This window comes from Pleuronectes platessa, chromosome 12 (assembly GCF_947347685.1).
Source record: "Pleuronectes platessa chromosome 12, fPlePla1.1, whole genome shotgun sequence".
Classification (NCBI taxonomy): Eukaryota; Metazoa; Chordata; class Actinopteri; order Pleuronectiformes; family Pleuronectidae; genus Pleuronectes; species Pleuronectes platessa.
The window spans coordinates 12317470-12338488 of record NC_070637.1 but is presented as its reverse complement, the minus strand read 5'-3'; the positions used below and the strand labels follow the sequence as shown (position 1 = coordinate 12338488).

General features: G+C 42.8%; 2 protein-coding genes across 4 annotated transcripts; one reads left to right on the top strand and one right to left on the bottom strand.

Annotated features, from left to right (window-relative positions):
* Positions 1–1775: 1775 nt before the first annotated feature.
* Positions 1776–12892, top strand: fbxo11a (F-box protein 11a). Of its 2 annotated transcripts, none has more exons than XM_053436138.1 (22): positions 1776–2118; positions 4098–4222; positions 4313–4394; positions 5187–5328; positions 5671–5800; positions 6340–6423; positions 6517–6649; positions 6738–6844; positions 6927–7038; positions 7120–7226; positions 7350–7487; positions 7779–7996; positions 8109–8289; positions 8445–8567; positions 8812–8897; positions 9051–9127; positions 9231–9374; positions 9542–9652; positions 9791–9898; positions 9997–10105; positions 10187–10285; positions 11182–12892. In XM_053436138.1, the coding sequence occupies exons 1-22, from the start codon at positions 2025–2027 to the stop codon at positions 11309–11311; spliced, it is 2640 nt and encodes an 879-aa protein (XP_053292113.1). In that variant the 5' UTR covers positions 1776–2024; the 3' UTR covers positions 11312–12892. The 2 variants fall into 2 exon arrangements, with proteins under 2 accessions (XP_053292113.1, XP_053292112.1); XM_053436137.1 differs by having other exon boundaries at positions 1777–2118; positions 5184–5328.
* Positions 12465–20777, bottom strand: msh6 (mutS homolog 6 (E. coli)). 2 transcript variants are annotated; one of them, XM_053436135.1, is made up of 10 exons: positions 20351–20777; positions 19272–19477; positions 18960–19135; positions 16173–18747; positions 15233–15507; positions 15003–15120; positions 14468–14557; positions 14206–14360; positions 13871–14070; positions 12465–13041 (listed from the first exon to the last, which is right to left on the bottom strand). In XM_053436135.1, the coding sequence occupies exons 1-10, from the start codon at positions 20650–20652 to the stop codon at positions 12960–12962; spliced, it is 4179 nt and encodes a 1392-aa protein (XP_053292110.1). In that variant the 5' UTR covers positions 20653–20777; the 3' UTR covers positions 12465–12959. The 2 variants fall into 2 exon arrangements, with proteins under 2 accessions (XP_053292110.1, XP_053292111.1); XM_053436136.1 differs by having other exon boundaries at positions 19272–19474.
* Positions 20778–21019: the final 242 nt, after the last annotated feature.

Sequence of the window (21019 nt, the reverse complement as noted above, 5' to 3'; positions counted from 1 at the left end):
ATATAACAAAGTTAAATAATAAAAAAATTAAATTAAATTAAATTAAATATAAAAAATTTTAATAAAATTTAATGAATTTGCGCAGAAGCCCATTGCACACATTTTGCGCAGAAGCCCAGTGCGCACATCCTGCGCTGAAGCCTACTGCGCACATCCTGCGCCGAAGCCCATTGCGCGCGCGCAGTTTTTTTTTTTTTTTTTTCCTGTTTTTATATTTAATTAATTTAAATTTACAATTTAATTTATTTAAATTTACAAATTGCAAGATATAAAAATATTAATAGGAGAAATCCTGCCAATTTTAAGAGTTTAGAATATTGCCAGCTTGAAGATGGGAAAGAGTGGGATTCGAACCCTGGTCCTTTGACGGCGATCCAACGCTCTACCGACTAGGCCATACCGCCTTTTGATTTCCGTGAGGAACTAAGCACGATAAGTAGATGGACAAATGATCGTGTGTGTGTGTCTGTGTCATTTTATGCTGCTTTTGATGAACACTTCAGAGGTTTAGGTTAGGCTACATCGCGAACATTTTACGGGCACTGAGGAACGACATGGTGCAAGCATTCGATTTAGACAGCGTCTCTTCTGAGGAGAAAGTAATGAAATGTCCTAAGGGTCAGTGAACAGGTAGGGGTGGGGCACATGACAGTTCTAGGCTAATGGCTGTAGGGTTTTGTGGGATGGCAGGGTCATGAGTTGGCGTATCAAGGTTGAATGAGGAAAGGGAGTGAAGAATACAGTGGTGGATGATAGGAGTGTCAGAGTGCGTCGTGTTTGCTGGACTTTAATAAAGTTACACATAAAGAGAGAAGTTTCCTGTCGTCTATACGCGAGGACTCTACAATATGAACGTGTTCACCGTTCAAATTCATTATTTGTCATTGAGTTGCGTTCAGTTCATCGTTCTCATAAAAGTGAACGTGTTCAATGAACTCGTTCTTTTGCATTCGTTCATGCACTGTTCAAAACACTGACCACCTGTATCTTCACTCTCAACATTTGACTCATTATGAAAGAGTCTTGATCACTTCATGCAAACTGAACAAAATAATAATGGTTTTATTTAATTCCTTTTTTTTTTATATATATATATATTTTTGTGCTCAAGCAACTTTCATTACGCTGTATGGTTTTCAATCAAATGCCAGGGACCGCTAGAGTGAATTAGGGTCACATAAGACACATTTTGCAATTGGCACAAAATCAATATATTTTGGCATGCAGCCAATACAATATAATCACATCCAATAAATACCTAATCACTATATAGTATAGTGTAATGTAGTGTAGTATGGCATAGAGTAGTACAATATAGTTGCATAGTATAGAGTAGTACAGTGCCTTATAGTATAGTATGGTACTGTATAGTATTGTATAGTATAGTGTCAAAGCAGTTTGATCAGGGACCTAACTTGAGGTTTGATTCATAATTAATTAAAAACATTTTTTTTACTGGAATAAAATATTTCAAGTACTCCCTTGACCAGAGTTAAGGTTCAATTATACCCATGTTAAAATACACTGTGTTATTGGATATTTTGGTGTCACAGTGAGTAATAATGAATCATAATTAAGTCATAATCGTAGATAAATTGGTTGCAGTAAAAGTACGTTGCATCATTGATCTGCTCTCCTCTCCTGTATGTAAATAGAAAATAAAGTGCAGATTCTCTCATGGCGGTGCTACCAGTGAACTCACGGTTGAATCGGCCGCCCTGACCGGGGAGCAAGCGACGGGTGGCGGAGAGAGAGAGGTCCTCCCATGTGATGTGACCGAGGCCTGACGGACCGTGCCTGTGTGTTATGGCTCCTCCTGCTACAGTGGAACGGGACCAGACGTAAGACCAGTGCAGGGGAACGCGAATAACACACCGCCGTACGCGTTTTCTCTTCCACCGGAGCCGCGGCTAGAACATGGCAGATCGTGCAGTATTGACGAAAATCACATAGTCGATGTGCTCGGCGTCGCCTCTTCTGCCGTGGAAGGCTTCGACATTTCCTCAGGATTAACAGCACCCCAAATGAACTCCGTCAGAGCCAGTAACGTTAGCAGAAGACCCAGGCGAGTGTCGAGGCCGCGCCCGGTGCAGCCGGAGAGGAACCACCAGGAAAGAGGTGATGTGAGCTAGCCTCGCCGGGCGGCTTGTCAAACACCTAGCCCCCGGCTCTGAATTGTGTGTTTAATGGTTGCACTTATTAAAATTGTATCTGTGTTCACCTGTGCTGCGTTCATTATTGCAACGCTGGTTGTTGAGGTGGAGCAGTAGGGGGCTACCCGCAGCCTCAGAGGGTCGCCGTGCAGCCAGGAAATAACGAGGCTTTTGTGCGTGAACCTAGCATTCAGGCCGCGCTTTGTTTTGCTTGATTTTTTTGCCCCGACACGGCCTTTCTTCCCCTCGTCCGGACTCACACCGCAGCCGAATGTGCTTGTCTGGCCAGTCCACGTTACATTCGCGATAAAACTACCAAGCGGCTAACCCCGGTTCTCTCGGTTCACGAATGACAAACGCAAGAGAGGGATTCACAAACAGTGGTTTTGCCCCTTGTCGTAGCATGCTAACTGGGGCTAGCCTCTGCGAGTTAGCTGTTATTATTAGCATTCGTGGCTAGCTACCTTCGCTCTTGTGTTAAAAACCTCCACTTTTATTTGATCTACAACGTTGAAATGTCAATGCAGGGGTTTATGTCAGTGATATATGTAGTTAGATCTCTGTGACGACTCGGTCACATCACATTTGAGGGGTTTCTCCATTGCCGCCGTGTGACAGCAGTGTGATGTAAACGAACTGCATATTTTTACAAAGTAAACATTGGAACTAGAGATGCTCTTAAATCATCGCTGCCATCACCGCTGCGAGAGATCTTTGCTAAAGTGAATAATAACATTAGGGATTGGTTCTTGAATCTTTATTTGAGGTTGTCAGGTGGATTAGTGTCATGTTGTGATATTGGATCTCTTAGCATCAGCTGCAGAAGGTTTCCTCTCACTTGTTACTTATAAGAAATGATTGTAAACAGGAAACACTTGCATAAAAACCTTGATACACCTCTAAAGTCATGATTAAAGAAAATTGACAGTTTTCCTTATCCTAATAATTAATAGGTTTTCGGGTTCATCTTCTTGTCGTGATCCATTTAATCTAAATATTTATAGCAAGGCTCAGTTGTCTTTTTAATGTGACTTTAAATACAATAAGTGACAGTGTGATATTAAAACAGAAGGTTGATACCACCTTGTCCCCTTTCACATAAAACTGTGTATATTTGCTGCTAAATGAAACATGTTTGTTTGAGTCCAACATGTTGGGAGAATCATTACATTTCTCAGAGAAGTTGTTGCATTTGGCCTGGTTTGTTCCAGACCCAGTGTTTGTAGTGGTTACTTGCCCAGCAGCTGGGGAGAGTCAACCTTGCAACCAGAGCAACAAGCAGACAGAGTTTGCATCTCCCATCTGGGGTATCTATCGACTCATCATGCCACGGTGAATAGGTTTCCAAGTTGATGTCTTGTTTAGTTCAGGGTTTATGCTGTGCTTGTTTTTCTGATGATTGATTCCCCTCTTGATAGGATCTGTAATCGAGCTGTAGCACACAGAGCAAGCGACGGACAAAACTTGTTTTGTTTTTCACCTGGGTTTTCTCTAATAGGTTTGATTAAGAACTTTTATTTCAATTCCCTTTGCTAATCTGTTGTTACAATCTATTGATCATTAGGGGCCATCCGATGTTATAAAGCTGAAGCTTAGATGTCTATAGTTAAGCTTTAGTTGAATGTTTAATTTCTTGCCACAAACTATATGAAATATCCAATATCGTTGATGAAGCTGATCATGAAACAGGGCTCTAAAGTAGGAAAGACTATGGCACGCTCATGTGAATACTAAATATTTTTTAGTCATAGTGCTTGCTATTGAAAGATGACTCAATTCCTTAATGAGCATTCCTGAAATACTACATGATGAAAATGTTTCTAAATGCATCAAAAAAACTTTCTTTGTTTACCCTTTTGTTGGGCATTGTTCATTCCTTTGCATTTGTTTTTTTAACAGCATTGTAATTGTATTCATTTTTTCTATCTTTTGCACTATTTGTAGATGAGGACGTTCCTGCAGATATGGTTGCAGAAGAATCCGGTCCAGGAGCTCAGAACAGTCCCTACCAACTTAGAAGAAAGTCTCTTCCCAAGAGAACTGTGTGTCCGACAAAGACCAACATGGAGGTGCATTTACCAGACACCCTGAAAGGATTGTAGACTTTTTTTATTTTGTTAAAAAGCACTAATCAATATTTATATATTTTTAATCCACAGGGTGCTTCCACTTCAACCACAGACAACTTTGGACACCGACCTAAGCGTCCAAGAGTTTCAGGAAAGTGTCCAGAATTACCAGGTAAGAAACTGCACTTTTAATGTGTCATCTGCAAAGGTGCATTCATCATAGCATTTCCCAACCGCTCTGAGGGATAACTGTGGGGGTAATTGGAGTAGGTTTATGGATACCTTCTCATTCTATACAATGAGAGAACTGTGATGTCTCATTTATCAGAGCAAAATGTGCTGTATGTCCCAGATGTTTTCCGCTAGTATTGAGCTGTAATGCATCACACAAAGGGTCAAGTCGCTGTTTTCAAATTCTCCTCTGAATAAATGTTTCACTTTCAATTGTATAATGAGAGGTCTGTGGACTGCATAGAGCCTATTTATACAATATGATTTGTAGGTTATGGTATCAACCTCTTGTGTGGTCACCTCTTTAAAAAGCTCTTTGGTAAAGACATGAAGCAGATGCTTGAGTTTCACAAAGTGGAAATTATAGATATGTTATTTGTGGCATTTGGAGTCTTTCTCATACTGTGTAGTGCTGGCCAAAGCAACCATTGTATGCTATTTGCTTTTGGCTTTGCACTTAATGGTTTTGAGATGTCAGAGTACACGGTCAAGACATTAGTCTCTCCTGCTGTGCTCATGGTTGCTCCTCATGATTTCTCTTAAGATCGAAGAGACCTCCATATCGAATTTCAATTTGATGTCCTTTCTCAGATTTTAGAGTTCATCTTCTCTGCAGAAAAATGTTGCTACTGTTATCGTGATCATATATGTCCTGCAGCTGTCTAACCTCACCCAAAACGATGTTCTTTTTAAATATTTTATTCTGATTCTGTGGTCATCCTCCTCCCAGCAGCTCCAGCAGAGCAGTACTTGCAGGAGAAGCTTCCGGACGAGGTGGTGCTAAAGATCTTCTCGTACTTGTTGGAGCAGGACTTGTGCCGTGCCGCATGTGTGTGCAAACGCTTCAGTGAGCTGGCCAATGACCCCATCCTATGGTGAGAAATCTGTAGACTTTCTCCTTATCACCTTGTGTTAGTTATTTTGTGCCTTTTATGTTTATTTAGTAAATGGGTGGACAGCAGCTTTAAGTTTGGTATCTTACGAATATTCAGTATTTAGTTAAAATATTCTTCAGGCAAGATTTCCATATACATAGATACTTGTTCAACTAATTATGGTATAATAATAGTATTTTCAATATGCCTTTGTTTGGGTTGTGCATCTCATTTGCAATCACAAACAACAATGTTTTTCTCAGTCTGAGTCTGGAGACAAAGAGTAGCTGCCACAAAAGAGAGGAGGACGCTGTTAACCTTCATTCTTCCTTCATGTTTCAGGAAGAGGCTTTACATGGAAGTTTTTGAATACACACGACCCATGATGCACCCTGAGGCAGGGAAGTTCTACCAGATAAACCCAGAAGAGTATGAGCAGCCAAACCCGTGGAAGGAAAGTTTTCAGCAGCTGGTACGGAACCTCCTCTGGGCTCAGTGGTTTACTGCTGATCATTTAAAAATCTTGCTTGATATATTCTTCCCTTTTTTTGTCCCCCCAAAAAATCTGTCACCATCCTAAAAAGAACCACCAGATTTCATATTTGACCATGAAGCGAATGACACACTGTCACAGCTGTTGGAACAGAGCATTTCTCTTCTTATTCTAGCTTTTATTGTCGATATGCAGTATGTAGTATCACTGACTTTACAGTTTCCATCTGTGCGACGTTAAATCCTCCCCTGTACAGACAGCTAATGTCATGTGAAAGGGTAATGCCATAAGCTATGATGGTGACTTTCAGTGAGCGTGATGGTGTTTAAATCGTTTTTTAATGTTATATTGACCTTTCAGGATTGTTTTCCCTAGACAATTCGTTTTTTCGTAAGGACTTGTTTCTCTCCATCTAGTTCAATGCCAGTGAAATGTGTTTGTCTTAATTATTTCATAGTGAATAATTTGTTTCTTAAAAATGTGATAGTAGATTGATAGTGTGACTGTTTTTTTTACAGTATAAAGGAGCACATGTTAAACCAGGCTTTGCAGAACACTTCTACAGTAATCCTGCCAGATACAAAGGGAGAGATAACATGTTTGTAAGTGAACTTTTTTTCAACTTCTTAATTTGTTTTATTCTTCCCCCTGTTTAAATGCTCCTGTCATTGACCTAACTTGGGATGTTTCTCCAGTATTATGACACCATCGAGGACGCTCTCGGAGGGGGTCAGGAGCCTCACTTTGACGGCCTCATATTTGTCCACTCTGGTATTTACACAGACGAGTGGATCTACATCGAGTCGCCTATCACAATGATTGGAGCAGGTATGTGTGTGTCAAAAGTCACGATTACCACTTTATTGTGTATTCATTAAGTCGTGTGTCGACTTTAACTTCTATGAACATTCTGCAGCTCCTGGAAAAGTAGCAGAGAAGGTCATCATTGAGAACACCAGAGACTCCACGTTTGTATTCATGGAAGGCTCAGAGGATGCTTACGTTGGCTACATGACCATTAGGGTGAGATGACTTTTAGAAGTTAACATGCACGCTCACCCAGTATGTCAGGTGTTGTTGCTAACATTTATTGTGTCCACTGCAGTTTAATCCTGATGATAAATCCGCCCAGCACCACAATGCACATCACTGCTTGGAGATTACAGTCAACTGCAGCCCCATCATCGACCACTGCATCATACGCAGCACGTGCACAGGTAATGATCTTAATGAATCTGTTGTCGTAACTGCTGGATTTTATGTTGTGCTAATAATTAAATCTATCCTGCTCGTTTCAGTGGGTTCAGCAGTCTGTGTCAGCGGCCAAGGTGCTTGTCCCACGATCAAGCACTGCAACATCAGTGACTGTGAAAATGTCGGGCTTTATATCACCGACCATGCACAGGTAACACAAACACGTTCATCCATGTCACGTACAATAAACAAGGGTGATAATAATATTATTTAAAAAAAAAAAAAAAAAAATGTTCCAAATAGCTTTAATCACACAACATTGTCAATATTTCAGGGAATATATGAAGACAACGAGATCTCCAACAACGCTCTGGCTGGGATCTGGGTGAAAAACCATGGCAATCCAATTATCAGAAGGAATCACATCCACCACGGCAGGGACGTGGGTGTTTTTACATTCGACCACGGCATGGTAAGATACAGTTTACTAGGGTTGGTTGAAAAAAATAATAATGTTAGCTGACAGCTGCAGTTGTTTGTCTTGACTGCTTCACAATAACAGCAGTTTTGAAGAACTGCACTAATTACGGTGTCACTGCAATGCCATAGCTCCTCTCATATGAATATCAATGTGTGAAGACCTGCAAGTATAATTAGTGTTTGCAGTGTATATAGTTGAATTATTATTAGAATTGTATGTTGGTTACACAACATTCTTAATCCTGGACACAGTATTTAGTATTTCTCCATTTTCCATTTCCAGGGTTATTTTGAGAGCTGTAACATCCATAGGAACCGTATAGCCGGCTTTGAGGTAAAGGCCTACGCCAATCCAACGGTGGTTCGCTGCGAGATCCATCATGGTCAGACGGGGGGCATCTACGTGCACGAAAAGGGACGTGGCCAGTTCATCGAAAACAAGATCTATGCAAATAACTTTGCGGGGGTGTGGATCACGTCTAACAGTGACCCCACAATAAGGTCAGTGTGGTCCTGATTTCAAAGCTCAAATATGAAACTGAAAGTATTATCTAAATGGTATAGAATAAGTCATTGGTTCATGTCCTGAAATGTCTTGTTTTCGTCCAAATAGGGGCAATGCCATTTTTAATGGCAATCAAGGTGGCGTCTACATTTTTGGTGATGGCCGAGGCCTCATCGAAGGAAACGATATCTACGGTAACGCCCTAGCAGGAATCCAGATCAGGACAAACAGCTGCCCAATTGTCAGACACAACAAGATCCATGATGGCCAACATGGCGGCATTTACGTGGTAAATATTTTCAAAACACCCGTTGCCATTAAACCCATGAAGTTTATAAAAATATATGGAGTAGTGTTACATTTTGGAATCTTTTCACCTTCTTTAGCTTTTTATGCTATCAGTTGGAAACAGCACTAATGTATGGGTTGTTGTGTATCACGCAGCATGAAAAAGGACAAGGAGTTATCGAGGAGAATGAGGTGTACAGCAACACGCTGGCAGGAGTGTGGGTGACAACAGGCAGCACGCCAGTACTGAGGAGGAACAGGATACACAGTGGGAAGCAGGTAAGACTACACGACAGTGACAAGTTCAATGTTGAGGAATAAATGTAAAGTCACGAACCAGAAAAAGCCGATGCACCGACTCGATGAGATGATTGGTGTTTCCTGATGTGATGAAGTTACACCAACACTTTTGTCATTCTCTCATTTATTTACTAAATATCAGTGATCTTATGTGGATATATCTATCATATTGACACACATTTATAAAATGCATTTTATAATAATGTTTTTTTCATTGAAACAGGTTGGGGTCTACTTCTATGACAATGGCCATGGGGTGCTGGAGGACAATGATATCTACAATCACATGTACTCTGGAGTTCAAATTAGGTGTGTTGGAAATCAAAAGTGATACAAAAGCTGTTGTTTTGATGCGATGACTGTCGTGGTGGTGTCAGCTGTTCCAGGAAGGAATTGCATGTAGCATTGGTGAAGCAGTGGATCAACTCTCCCTTGTGTGTCCTTTCTTTTTTACTTTGACAGGACTGGCAGCAATCCCAAGATCAGGCGGAACAAGATCTGGGGAGGGCAGAATGGAGGCATTTTGGTGTACAACTCAGGTGAGATACCAAGAACCGGTTCTTGTTAATCAGCTGTTTGACTTTCATGGCAATGTTCCTCTTCTCTGTTTCTCTTATGACAAAATACAAATGTGCATTTCAGGCCTGGGCTTTATCGAGGACAATGAGATCTTTGACAATGCCATGGCTGGAGTGTGGATCAAGACGGACAGTAACCCCACTCTGCGGAGAAATAAGATCCACGACGGGAGAGATGGTGGGATCTGTATATTCAATGGAGGAAGAGGTAACTCATCAATTGGTTTTCCGAAAATAAAGGTCAGAAGGGGGACGTCTGGATTTCATTTTGCCAGAGCCAGTACAGCGTCGCAAATAATTTTCAATTTGTCTTTTTTTTTATAGTTTCATGTAAGCAGTTTCTTTAATTGACTTTGTCATTGTCTATTTTTTAAGGTTTGCTAGAGGAAAACGACATCTTCAGAAATGCCCAAGCAGGAGTCCTCATTAGCACCAACAGCCACCCGGTCCTGCGGAAAAACAGAATTTTTGACGGTTTTGCTGCAGGTGAGTAAAACCTGTGCACGAGCTGTCATTATGTACATTTGTGATTAGGTCTCTGATTCTCAATATTAAAATATGTCAGTGTAAGCAAGCAGTTCACTGTAATATGGAATGTGTGCTTTGTGTTTTTTTTAATGGCAGGTATTGAGATCACCAATCATGCGACAGCGACCCTAGAGGGCAACCAGATCTTCAACAATCGCTTCGGGGGATTGTTTCTTGCATCTGGTGTCAACGTTACGATGAAAGGTAGCGTTTCATCTCAGAAAGATTTTAACACTTTGTCTTGACAAATCTTCAAATGCAAGTCGCATGAACTTCATTAATTTCTGCTTTCTGTCCTCCAGATAATAAAATAATGAACAATCAAGATGCAATTGAAAAGGCTGTTAGCAGAGGTCAGTGCCTGTACAAGATTTCAAGTTACACCAGCTACCCAATGCATGATTTTTACAGGTAATGTATGTTTGTATTTAGTAGAATATGCTGTTTCATATTTTGTGTGAAAGTTAACAAACACGCTTCTGGTTCCCACAGGTGTCACACCTGTAACACCACAGACCGCAACGCCATCTGCGTGAACTGCATCAAGAAGTGTCACCAAGGACACGACGTGGAGTTCATCCGACACGATAGGTCAGTTTCACTTTCCCATAGTTCTTCAAATGTTAGTTTGTTTTGTGACCACGGAGCGACCAAATGAAACCCTGACCTTACTCTTACACCTGCATAAAACCAAATTAGTGTTTCCATCCTTGATGGGTGTGATCTAACAGGGTTTAGAAAGGGATCGATCATGAGTGTCAGAAGAGCAGGTTTGATCATCACATCATAAACAGTAACAATTAGAGACAGTGAGAGGTTCAGGCAATAACAAATAATCTTGTGTAAACATAAAATGTTTTGCACACGTTTCTGTGCATGAGCTCATAGCAGCTGATCAGCAGAGAAGGCATCTTCTGTCCATGTTTAACTGCTGAAGACAGCCAAAGGGGCTTAAAAGGGAAATTTACTCAAATCACCCAAAAACATTAATTCGATGAAAGTTAAATGCTGTCAATCAAATACAATGGAGATGAAGACAGTTTTATTTACCAACAGATTATGTGAGCTAATAAATTATTCATTAAGAGTGTAGAGGAAAGAAAACATAGAATATGAACGACAGACCTAAAACAAAACCAGGGACAATTAAAACATGCACAACCCACTTAAATTTAAAAGAATGTATCCCGGCAACTAAAATACCAAATAAGGCAGTTCGAATTTTGTAATTCACTGTTTTCTTCTTGCTGTAAGTGCATTAATGCAAATTTTGAAACATTAGTTCATGTACACCTTTTATTAGTAAAACAAGAAATAGCGTTTGCAAAGGATTATCTGTTTATCAATCAGCCCCCAAACATTATATTATATTATTGTACAGAGTTAATACATGCAAATAGATACTATATCAACTGTGTTGTCTTCTGTTTAGCTCCATGGAGTTTAACTAATGAGATTTCTTCTCCTTCTTTCATCTCCACCTCCAGATTCTTCTGTGACTGTGGTGCAGGCACGCTGTCAAATCCATGCACATTAGCCGGAGAGCCGACTCACGACACGGACACACTGTATGACTCAGCTCCTCCTATAGAGTCCAATACACTGCAGCACAACTGAGCTCCAGAGCTAAAGCCCCCTTCGCTCCAGCAGTAACGGACACAAGACACTTTACGTTGTGCGGCGGAGGACGAAATCCAATCTAAAGTACAGATTCACTTTGACAGAGCATAAACAGTGACTTAAAAAAAATAAAGACTCTACGCCAATATGCTAAAACCAGACATTTAGAGGAAAAACCTAAAGTCTGATGGATGCCTCACCTTTTTTCCTCCTCAATTATTTTACAAAAAAAAAAGACTTCACTGGGACCGAGCAGAAGAGCAGCTGACTCAGGGTTTGTGGTTGTGTTGGTTCAGTCAAGTTAAGTGAAACTGATGAGATGGACAAAAAGCCACAGGCTCACCTGCTACTGAAGAAGTGGAGGAACGAGGTCCTGCAGTCATGTACAGTCAGGGGAGGCACAACTTTTCTCATGAGGAGGCGAATTCTCCAAAACACAGCAATGCTTCCATCACTGGGCAACCGACGTGCTCGTACGATACGTATGGGAAAAATGACCTAGCACTTCAGCTTTTTCTCCCCCCCCCCCCTTCAAGACAACTGTTGAGATTTTGATTTTAATGCCTTTTGTGTAGTTTTGTATTTTCATGCAAAAATCTTACTGTACTTGAATGTCTTTATTTTATTAAATGTGTTTAAATTTTTGTTGTTATACCCTAGAATTGCTGTAATTATACTCATGTCGCGGTATCTAACTTCTTTCTATGAAAGAGATCAGAGGAAAACACTAAACCTGTTCTCCAGCAACGTTGACTCACTTACATTTTGCAATACAGTAAAATAGAAGCTGCAATGTGCTTTCACAGGACTTGTTGATGAGCGTTGTCTGTTAGCGAGCTGAACAGTTACGTCTGTTTTACATAATCTATGCATATTTTCTGTTTGTCATGCAAATTCCAGCATTGTTTCTCAAGCCTGCAGTCGTTTTAAGAGTTTAGGAATTTAGTTTATAAACTAGATATTGCCTTTTTTATTTAATATTAAAATCCAACACTCATCTGCTATGACATGGCTGATCAGCTGGCTGGGGTCCAGGTATTGTGCATCTGTTGTGACATTTGTATGATTGTACCCACGGTATATTGATTAATCAGTTTGGTAGATTGCAAAATCTATAAGGTCTGTATTAGTCAATGAACAGCCACACATGCTGCTACAAGGCCAAGATGTACAATTTCTTTAATGACAGATTTTATTTTTTACATTTAGGGCTCAGAAAAAATAAGCCGACAAGTCTTGTAAAAGCACAACAAACCCTGACGTGTTTGTTCCTCATTTGACAACGTTACTGGAGAATTGAAAATGCTTTTACTCTACTGAAGCTGAGACAAGTACCTATATACAGCACTATATGGTTTCATTTCCCCCAGCACCACCCCCCCCCCACCTCTCATTCATGTGTACTGGTGATTGTGGGTTCTCATACAGACTGAAATGTATGCATGTATCATAACATCTAGACTTAATATATTGTGAAGTATTCAATAACCGTTATGTAGGCGCTAGCGTGAATTAAAGGGGTTTAATTTCCTAGATGAAACATTGTCTTTTTTAAAAATAAACTTTATTAGATCATTACAGTAGTGTTTTTTCAAGTGCTGACTAAACAAATGATCCAGAAACAATGTTGTTGTTTTTAAACAAACTACATGCTGTTGAGCATCTGAACAAGTGAATTAAAGTGTGTGCCGCCCTTAGTGGCATCTTCAGCGAACTGGCAGAGCTTCCTGCAAGAGAGAAGGGGAGAGGAAATCAGAACAATACTTTGGTCCGAGATACTTTGACAGAATATTCAGGCCACAATGAAGAAAAACTAAAATAGACATTGCGATAATGAAATTGTAATTTTAGGATACATATATAAATATCAGGAGATCAGGCTGTGGCCTGTGTTAAAATGAGGAATCTGGAGCATATTTTTTAAATATACTTTGGTACAGGGTTCACAAATAATAGTGATCTTTTGGTTCATCGGCTCTACATTATCACAAGTATCAGGACTGTCCAAGTAACAGTTTTCTAAAGAAAAATACAGAGTTTGAGGAAGTTGCCTCCTGTGGAGGAGAAAATGTTTGGTAGGGGTCGACTGCAAGGATATTCAAAGGGGTTTTGTAGTTTGTTCAGAATCAGTCAGATTGTTTCATCCAGGGTCAGTGGAACTCCAGCCAGCATCGGTTCTCATTGCAGCTAATTTCCTTACGACTTCACTAAAACCAGAATCTCTCTGTATGTTGAACGTATATCTAAAATGTTTCTCATCAGATGCACCACAACCAATTCTTCAGTTTAGGGTTCTACATACAGATTCTCACTTGACCGAACTTTTAATTATATATGTTGCTATATTAAGTGTAATATTAACATTAAAATAAACAGGAAAAAATAGTTGCAACCAGCATTAACACAGGCCAAATAAATAGCCCATTTACAACAGGTGGTCTAAATCTAAATTTAGTTTGAATATGACAAATACTTTGTCATACAGTTACAGACACTAAGTTCAAATCAAAGTGTTACTGCAGTAACAGTACAGAAATTTGTAATATGAACACATACTTGAACAGTCTGAGGCTCAGGGTGCCCTTCTCAAACTCTCTGGCCTTCCTGTGTCCTGACTGGATGACCTCCTCTGGGAGGTTTGCAAGTCGAGCAGCGTTGAAGCCGTAACTCTTGGGACAAGCACCGCCGATGAACTTGTAGAGGAATGTGATGGTTTCCTGACTTGGATCCTCACATTCATTCTCCACCATGCACGCCTGAAAAAGGGACAAATCAGGGGAGAGCACATTTAAACTGCCCCACAACATGGTCATATATTTCCCTGGATCATAATTTTAGGCACGCCTGTTGTCGTTGCTGTATATTGCTTGTTTTTGCGTGGCAGTACTCACCATGTGGCCCAACCGCACAGCAGGGTTGTTGGTGTAATCCTCCACCAGGGAGTGGTAATGTGTGGAGAAGAGGGTGCGACAGCAGATCTTCTCAGCGAGTTCATTCACGACAGCACTGGCAATCGCTGTGCCATCATATGTGGCTGTGCCCCTTCCTGCAAATAGGTCACCACTGAATGATCACACCAAACAAACACACCACCACAGGGACTGAAAAGTTCTGAAGAGAAAGCGCATGAAGGACCCATATTATTAATAATACCTAATTCATCCAGGAGCACGAGGGAATGCTTGGTGGCATGGTGCAGGATGCTGGCAGTCTCACTTAACTCCACAAAGAAGGTGCTCTCTCCTACGTAGAAAAGACAGATTGGACAATACAAGTCAAACACATGAGGAGGAAGCTCAGATCAATAAATAAAAGCTGAGTCTCAATTCAGGAGCTTCATCCTTCAGTGGCTGCATTTGAAGACTGACTGCGTCACAGCCCACTACTCGATTGTCTCATTTCAGAGGCTCGTCCAAATGCGTCCTTTCATCCCAAAGAAACAAAGGCTCCAGCGGGAGGATCCTTCTTGGGCCAACCTATCCCAGGATGCATTGTGACTCAGCGATGAACAGTTTCTCAGAGGTACTTGTGCCAGAAAGTGACAAGATTTGCGATGCTTAAACATCAGGCTAAAAGCCCCAAAAGGCATTAAAACCTTCTCCTCCTGTCCAACTGTAACTTTGTTGCTGGGCAAGGTGACTCCTGAATATGGACACATTGTATTCATAACAACAATGTGTGACGTTACCAGCCATAATGTTATCAGAGGCTCCCAGTCTGGTGAAGACTCTGTCGACGGGTGTGAAGCGCAGGCTCTCAGCAGGGACGTAGCAGCCCAGCTGAGCCAGGATGATCACAAGCCCACACTGTACACAGAGAGCAGAGCGGCATGAGAACATGGACCAACAGAGACTTCTCATAGACCTGCACTGTCCACGTCATTATCTCTTTCTGTACACGTGTCCATAAAGGACCCACCTGTCTCATGAGAGTGGACTTTCCACCCATGTTTGGTCCCGTGACCAGGACACACAGCGCGGGGCTTCTCTCCTCGTCTGTGTCGTCGCTGCCGATAAAGATGTCATTTGGAATGAAGTCGTCACCAAAGAAGGTCTTGGTGACACACGGGTGGCGGGATCCGACGATGTCCACAAAGGGCGCCACCTGGTTGTTACCCTCAGGGAGAACCAGCTGCGGCCTGGTCATCGGTCCGTCTCCATCCTGACTGTAGCGTGACAGGGCCAGCAGAACATCTAGGAAAAAAGACAAGACAATTAAGTGGTAGTCAAGGTTAAGAGGATTAAGGCTCGGACTTCTTTTCAAACGGAATACCATCTTGATTTTGTCTCAGCTCTGTTAAAACTACATTAAATAAAACATGAAAACTCAAGTTTAGCAGAATAAAAGATGCTGAGAAGATGTAAATTCATGTCTATGACTGTTATTTGTGTTATTTCAGGTTTTACCTTTCCGTGCATTTGTCTTTTTATTTATAATATGGTTTAAGGTTAAACTAAGAAGAAAAAAAAAATACAATTGTCATTAAAGTTTGACGACTGCATATTGAGAATTATTGACATAATATGGATTTCAGCCTCATCAGATGGGCCTCTACTATCCAACTTAGTCCAGTTTTCAGCTAATGAGAGAAAGGTTTTCAACAAGCACTCAGACTGTTGAAACATTATATTCAGGATGTTGCACCAATATGGAGATATGTTGGTAACAGCTGCAGTAAATGTATTAAGAGCAGACACCTGCTGTTTTTTCCACTGAAACTGTTAGGATGTAAGAAAGATAAACATACAATATAACTAAGTAGATGTGAAGAGGAAGTCTTTGTTCTGGGCTAGAATAATATAAAAACAACAATTTGACTTACGCATGCTGTTAAATAAAAAAAAAAAAAGATAATTACCAAGCACTGCCATGCACTCAACACCAGTCTTCCAATCTCTGTAGTCTTTGTCAAAGTTGAAGAAGAGCCTCCTCATGCAGTCTTTCAAGGCAGCGTCTCTCTTCTCCTCGAATCCTTGCAGCTCTGAAAACATCTCCTCAGTCTCCTTTGTCACGTAGCGCTTCCAGCCTTTCTTTGTGGACTTCACCTCATACTCTTCTGGAATGTTCCGATCGGAGAAGCTGTCGGGCACCTCCATCTGGAAGCGGTTCCTTCCCGTTCCCCAGTAGGACATGTTTTTACATCCGAGCCTCTTCTTTTGTCTGTCCAGGTAATCCAGCAGCTCCCGTTCACAGTTCTTGACCCCGGTCAGGGACTGGTCGTACTCCGGGTCAAAGCCAAGTTTTGGGCTTATGATACCGGTGGTGCGGGCTTTCTGGTGGTCGAAAGCCGTCTCCCAGCGCCGGAGTTCGGCAGAGAGGTCGGGGAAGAGGCCGTCGTTCTCACCTTTCAGGCTGACGATTTGACGGAGCAGCGAGGAGCGGAATTCTCCCTTCATGAGAGCAAGGATAGAAATGATTTCCTGCATGGTTTTGAAACCTTCCAGTGCAGAGAGGAAGTCTGTTATCTTGCGTTTGCTGTAGGTGACCTCCTCGTAGAGAACCGCTCTGCTGTCAGGGTGGTCCTGGCCCTTCAGAGGAGTTCCGATGCTGTGGATTTTGCTCAGGAGACGCTCCAGGTCTGGGAGTTTCTTCAGCAGGTCTGAGACCTCAGTAGCCTGGGCCTGAGCTCCCATCAGGTCCTCAACGGCATCCAGTCTGTCCTTCACGGATTTGGGGTTACACAGCGGAGCACAGAGCCACTGCTTCAGCAGCCTCTTGCCAAACGGGGTAGCGCATGTGTCCAAACGTTCCAGTAGCGTCCCCTCGGTTCCTCCTGACCCATTCTGAAAGATTTCCAAGTTTGCCAGCGTCACCCCATCGAGGACCATTCGCTGACGAGTCTGGGCAAAGAAACTGGCGGGTCCGGCAGCTTTCTCCAGCTCAACGTCGACAGGCACGTATTCTTCAAAGTTGGCCATGGAGAGCAGCTCCATATCTACCAGACATTTCTTCAGGTAGAAAACGCATCCACCCAGTGCAGACAGAGCCAGCTCGTAGCCCTCTTTAGGAGTCAGGCCCAGTGAATCACTCTCAGAGGTCATCTTTTTCAAAAGAGGAGGCAGGAAATGGTTTCCAGCCTTCTCCTCCTTGCCGGTGGTATCTTTGAAGTAGTCTTCTTCTGATAGAGTTTTAAGAGTCTTCTGTGCATCCCAGAACTGTGTTCCTGCGTTAAGCCCTTCCTGCAGAGCAGAGGACAGAGAGGCCTTCAGTATTTTGCGTGTTTCAGCGGACGGGTTCCCCCTTTCGAAGAGCACCTCAACTGGTGCAAAGTGGGCTATCAGGGTGCGCAGGCGTGAGCAGTGACGATCGTCTGGGAACTGACCCACGTGAAAGTAACCCACAGACGTGTCTACAAAGCAGACTCCATAGGTGCGACATTGACCCGAGCTGTCCTCTTCTGCCTTCTCCTTGACACTCAGCAGGAACTTGCTCTGACTCTCCGAGGGGGCGCCGTCCAACACACTGTAGGTTTGGGTTCCGCGAGTGATAATCCGGCACACCTCTCTTCTCACAACGCGGTCAAACTTTGTGGGCTTGAACATGGTCTTACAGCGAGTTTCCATCATATCCGGGGTCTCTGTCTGCTCCACCCGAGCCACCTTGTAGCCGTTCTGGACCAGCACGTCCGAGAAACGGCCAAAGCCGATCTCCGGAAAACCCGAGTGCGCCCAGTTCCCCTTCATGAAGGTCAGACCCAACTCGTTGACTCCGATCACGGCGTCCACGTGGTAGAGCTCATAAAACTTGCCCACTTTGTAGAAGATGACCGTATCAAACATCTCGGATTTGATCTGCCACCACCGACGCATGCCCGGAGAGGTTCTGTTCAGAAAGTCTTCGGGCACGTACAGGGTGGTGGGATCGTAGTCCTCCTCGGAGTCTCGCCTCCTTTGCTTGTCTTTCCTCCGTCCTTCCTGCAACCATTCCAGGTTGTCGTGGTCCCAGACTGTCGCTGCTCCACCGCCGCCGGAACCGTTTGCTTGGCTGTCGAAGCTGTCGGGGGCCGAGAAGGCGGACAAGCGGGACTTTGTGTCCGCGGCGACCGCTGCTGGAGCTCGTTTCGGCGCAGCAGATGGGGTAGTCGCCACTTTGGGTTTTGCACCAGCCGACTTTTCTTCAGGACGTTTGCGCTTCGCAGGCTTGATGGGGCTTTCTACCACGGACTCATCCATGCTCTCCTCTTCCTCCTCTTCACTACTCACTGTTCCTTCTTCCACTTCATCCTCACTGCTGGAAACAGCCTTTTCCGGTTTGAATTCCTCACCCGAGTCGTCACTGTCTGAGGCGACAATGATGCGACGCCGCTTGGCCTTGTTGCTCTTTTCTGTCGAAGCCCGGGATGAACGGCGACCGACTTTGGATGACTTCTCTTCCTCGTGTTCCTGGTCATCCTCATCGCTGAGCTCTTCATCAGAGAGAGTTGATTTGTCGACCTGACAAAACATAGATAACGACACATTGTTGGCATGATTAGACTCAACATGAACTATGAGAAGTTATGTGTTACAGTGCCTACAGTAATGTTAGGATTAAACGCTATAGACAAAAATTGGAATAGAATTAAATGAAATATAATTAAATTAAATATTTTTGATACACCGTAAGATTTTCACAGCATGCCAACTGACTGTTAAATCAATGTTACCTCCATCTCTTCTTCATACTCATCTTCATCATCAGATGGGTCTGTGCAGAGCGGCATCTGGATTCTTTTTTCAGGGCTGTCGAACATGACTCCGTCAGCAAGTTCCATCGCATGTTGGATCTCAGGCTTGCAGCTGAAGAACACCCCGCCGGTTTTGGCGTCACTGCTGTCAGAGCCTGAAACAACAGAGAACAGAGTCATCACTCAACAGGGACAAAACAGCCAGGAAGTTTGCTTCATGGAGGACATGACATAAAATAATTCATAAATTAGATTTTTAGTGTCATCATTACAGGAGTAATTGTTGCCAACCTTGATACGCTCTGATATATTTGGTGCTGACCCATCCTCTGGTGGGAGGTTCATCGAAGAAATGGACGTGAATGCGTTGTGCTCGGCCGCGGCCTCTCATCTGCTGACCAGTCAGAGGTTGGGGTACCACCATGCATGGCCACCAAGGGTGTCCCTCCAATTTCGCCCACACGAGGGCACCAGCACTGAACGTGCATGTGGAGCTGCTGGAGGAAAGACAATCAAAAGGCAAGGAAAGAATGTATTAGCGCCCCCAATGATCCAGGTCTAAGTGAAAGGGTAACTGCACATCTTCCTGTGCATATTAATGCATTTTTGGAAATAGTTATAGATAAAAATGCCCATAATTTTACATCTGTGCAACAGTTGAAGTTCACTAATGATAATCTTAAAAGTATAGTTTAGGTTACAAGGCAGGAACCCAAATGGAATGAATAAAACTGGAACAAAACATCGTAAAACACATCGTATAACATCATAACACTATTCTTAATTTTGCTTCAAATGAATGCCACAATCCAAAGTGATAAATAAGTGACATGTTTTTACTGCTGCTGTAATTCAACTATGAGAATAACTCTTAGTATGAATGTTGCCACCAGGCTCATTCTATTATGTTGTGATTTCCTTTTCTTTACTGATTGGAAACGCAACATGTCATCTCGTGGATGTGGAGCCAAAGTATGAATCATTTGTTATTTAAGCAGCGAGCAAATGTCCATGATGAAACTCAAGTACCACAACTAACTATCACCAAACCAGCACATGGAGTGATGGCTGCTGTCTGCAGCCACTGGTAATCATCTGTAATCCACGTGGTAACATTAGATTAGCAGTGAATTAAACAGTGGAAACTTCTTTGTCCGGTGTTTAATCATGTCACTGTGCTGGTGTCAGGCTCATTGAATGCATGAAATGAACAGAAGGATATCCTTCGCTTTTTAAATGACTAGTTTCACATTTGCAGAAACAGTTTTTAAGTATTTCCTGCTTTTTGCAGACGCTCTTCTCCACGAAGAGGCCAAACGGGGATAAACGTGGTTCCAGCAATTACACCGCGCCGGATATCATCACCTCACCTTTCTTTATCTGCAGCGGCCTTGTCTCCGAACAGCTTCTTGAATCCACCTTTCACAGCCCTGGACTCACTCTTGGGTTTCACTCGGTGGCTCTTGGCTTGTTGTTGTTGTTGTTGTTGTTGTTGTTGTTGTTGTTGTTGTTGTTGTTGTTGTCCCGCTTGCTCTTTCGGGGACGAGCTGGACTTCTTCACCGAGGAGGGCAGGTCCGCCTCGGTCGGAGAGGGACTGGGCTTCGGCTTGGGCTTGGAGGCCGGCGGCGGAGACTTGGCGAAGAAGCTGAACAGAGAGCTTTGCTTCGCCATGTTTGCGAATCTGCAGGTTTGTTATGTGAGTGCAGAGAGAAGAACCTTAGCACCGTGTCCTCGCACTCCTGCACCACTTCACCCAGGATACACGGGGCCGGGTTCGCGGGAAACTCACGCAGGAAGCTTCCGCCAATGACAAGCGGAATGAGAAGTCACGTGGTCACAACATGACTTCCGTTGGCGCCCGGAGGATTTCTGTTTTTTTGTTCTTAACAACTTTATTAACAGCACAGAGGCTCCTGCTTATCGTGTACAAATATTGATATACTGTAAAAGAGAAAGAAAAACTACGTTACAATTGAAAGACCCTGGAATGAAAATGTAACTTTAGTATGTAAGTAGACTCTGGAATAAAAGGCACCCA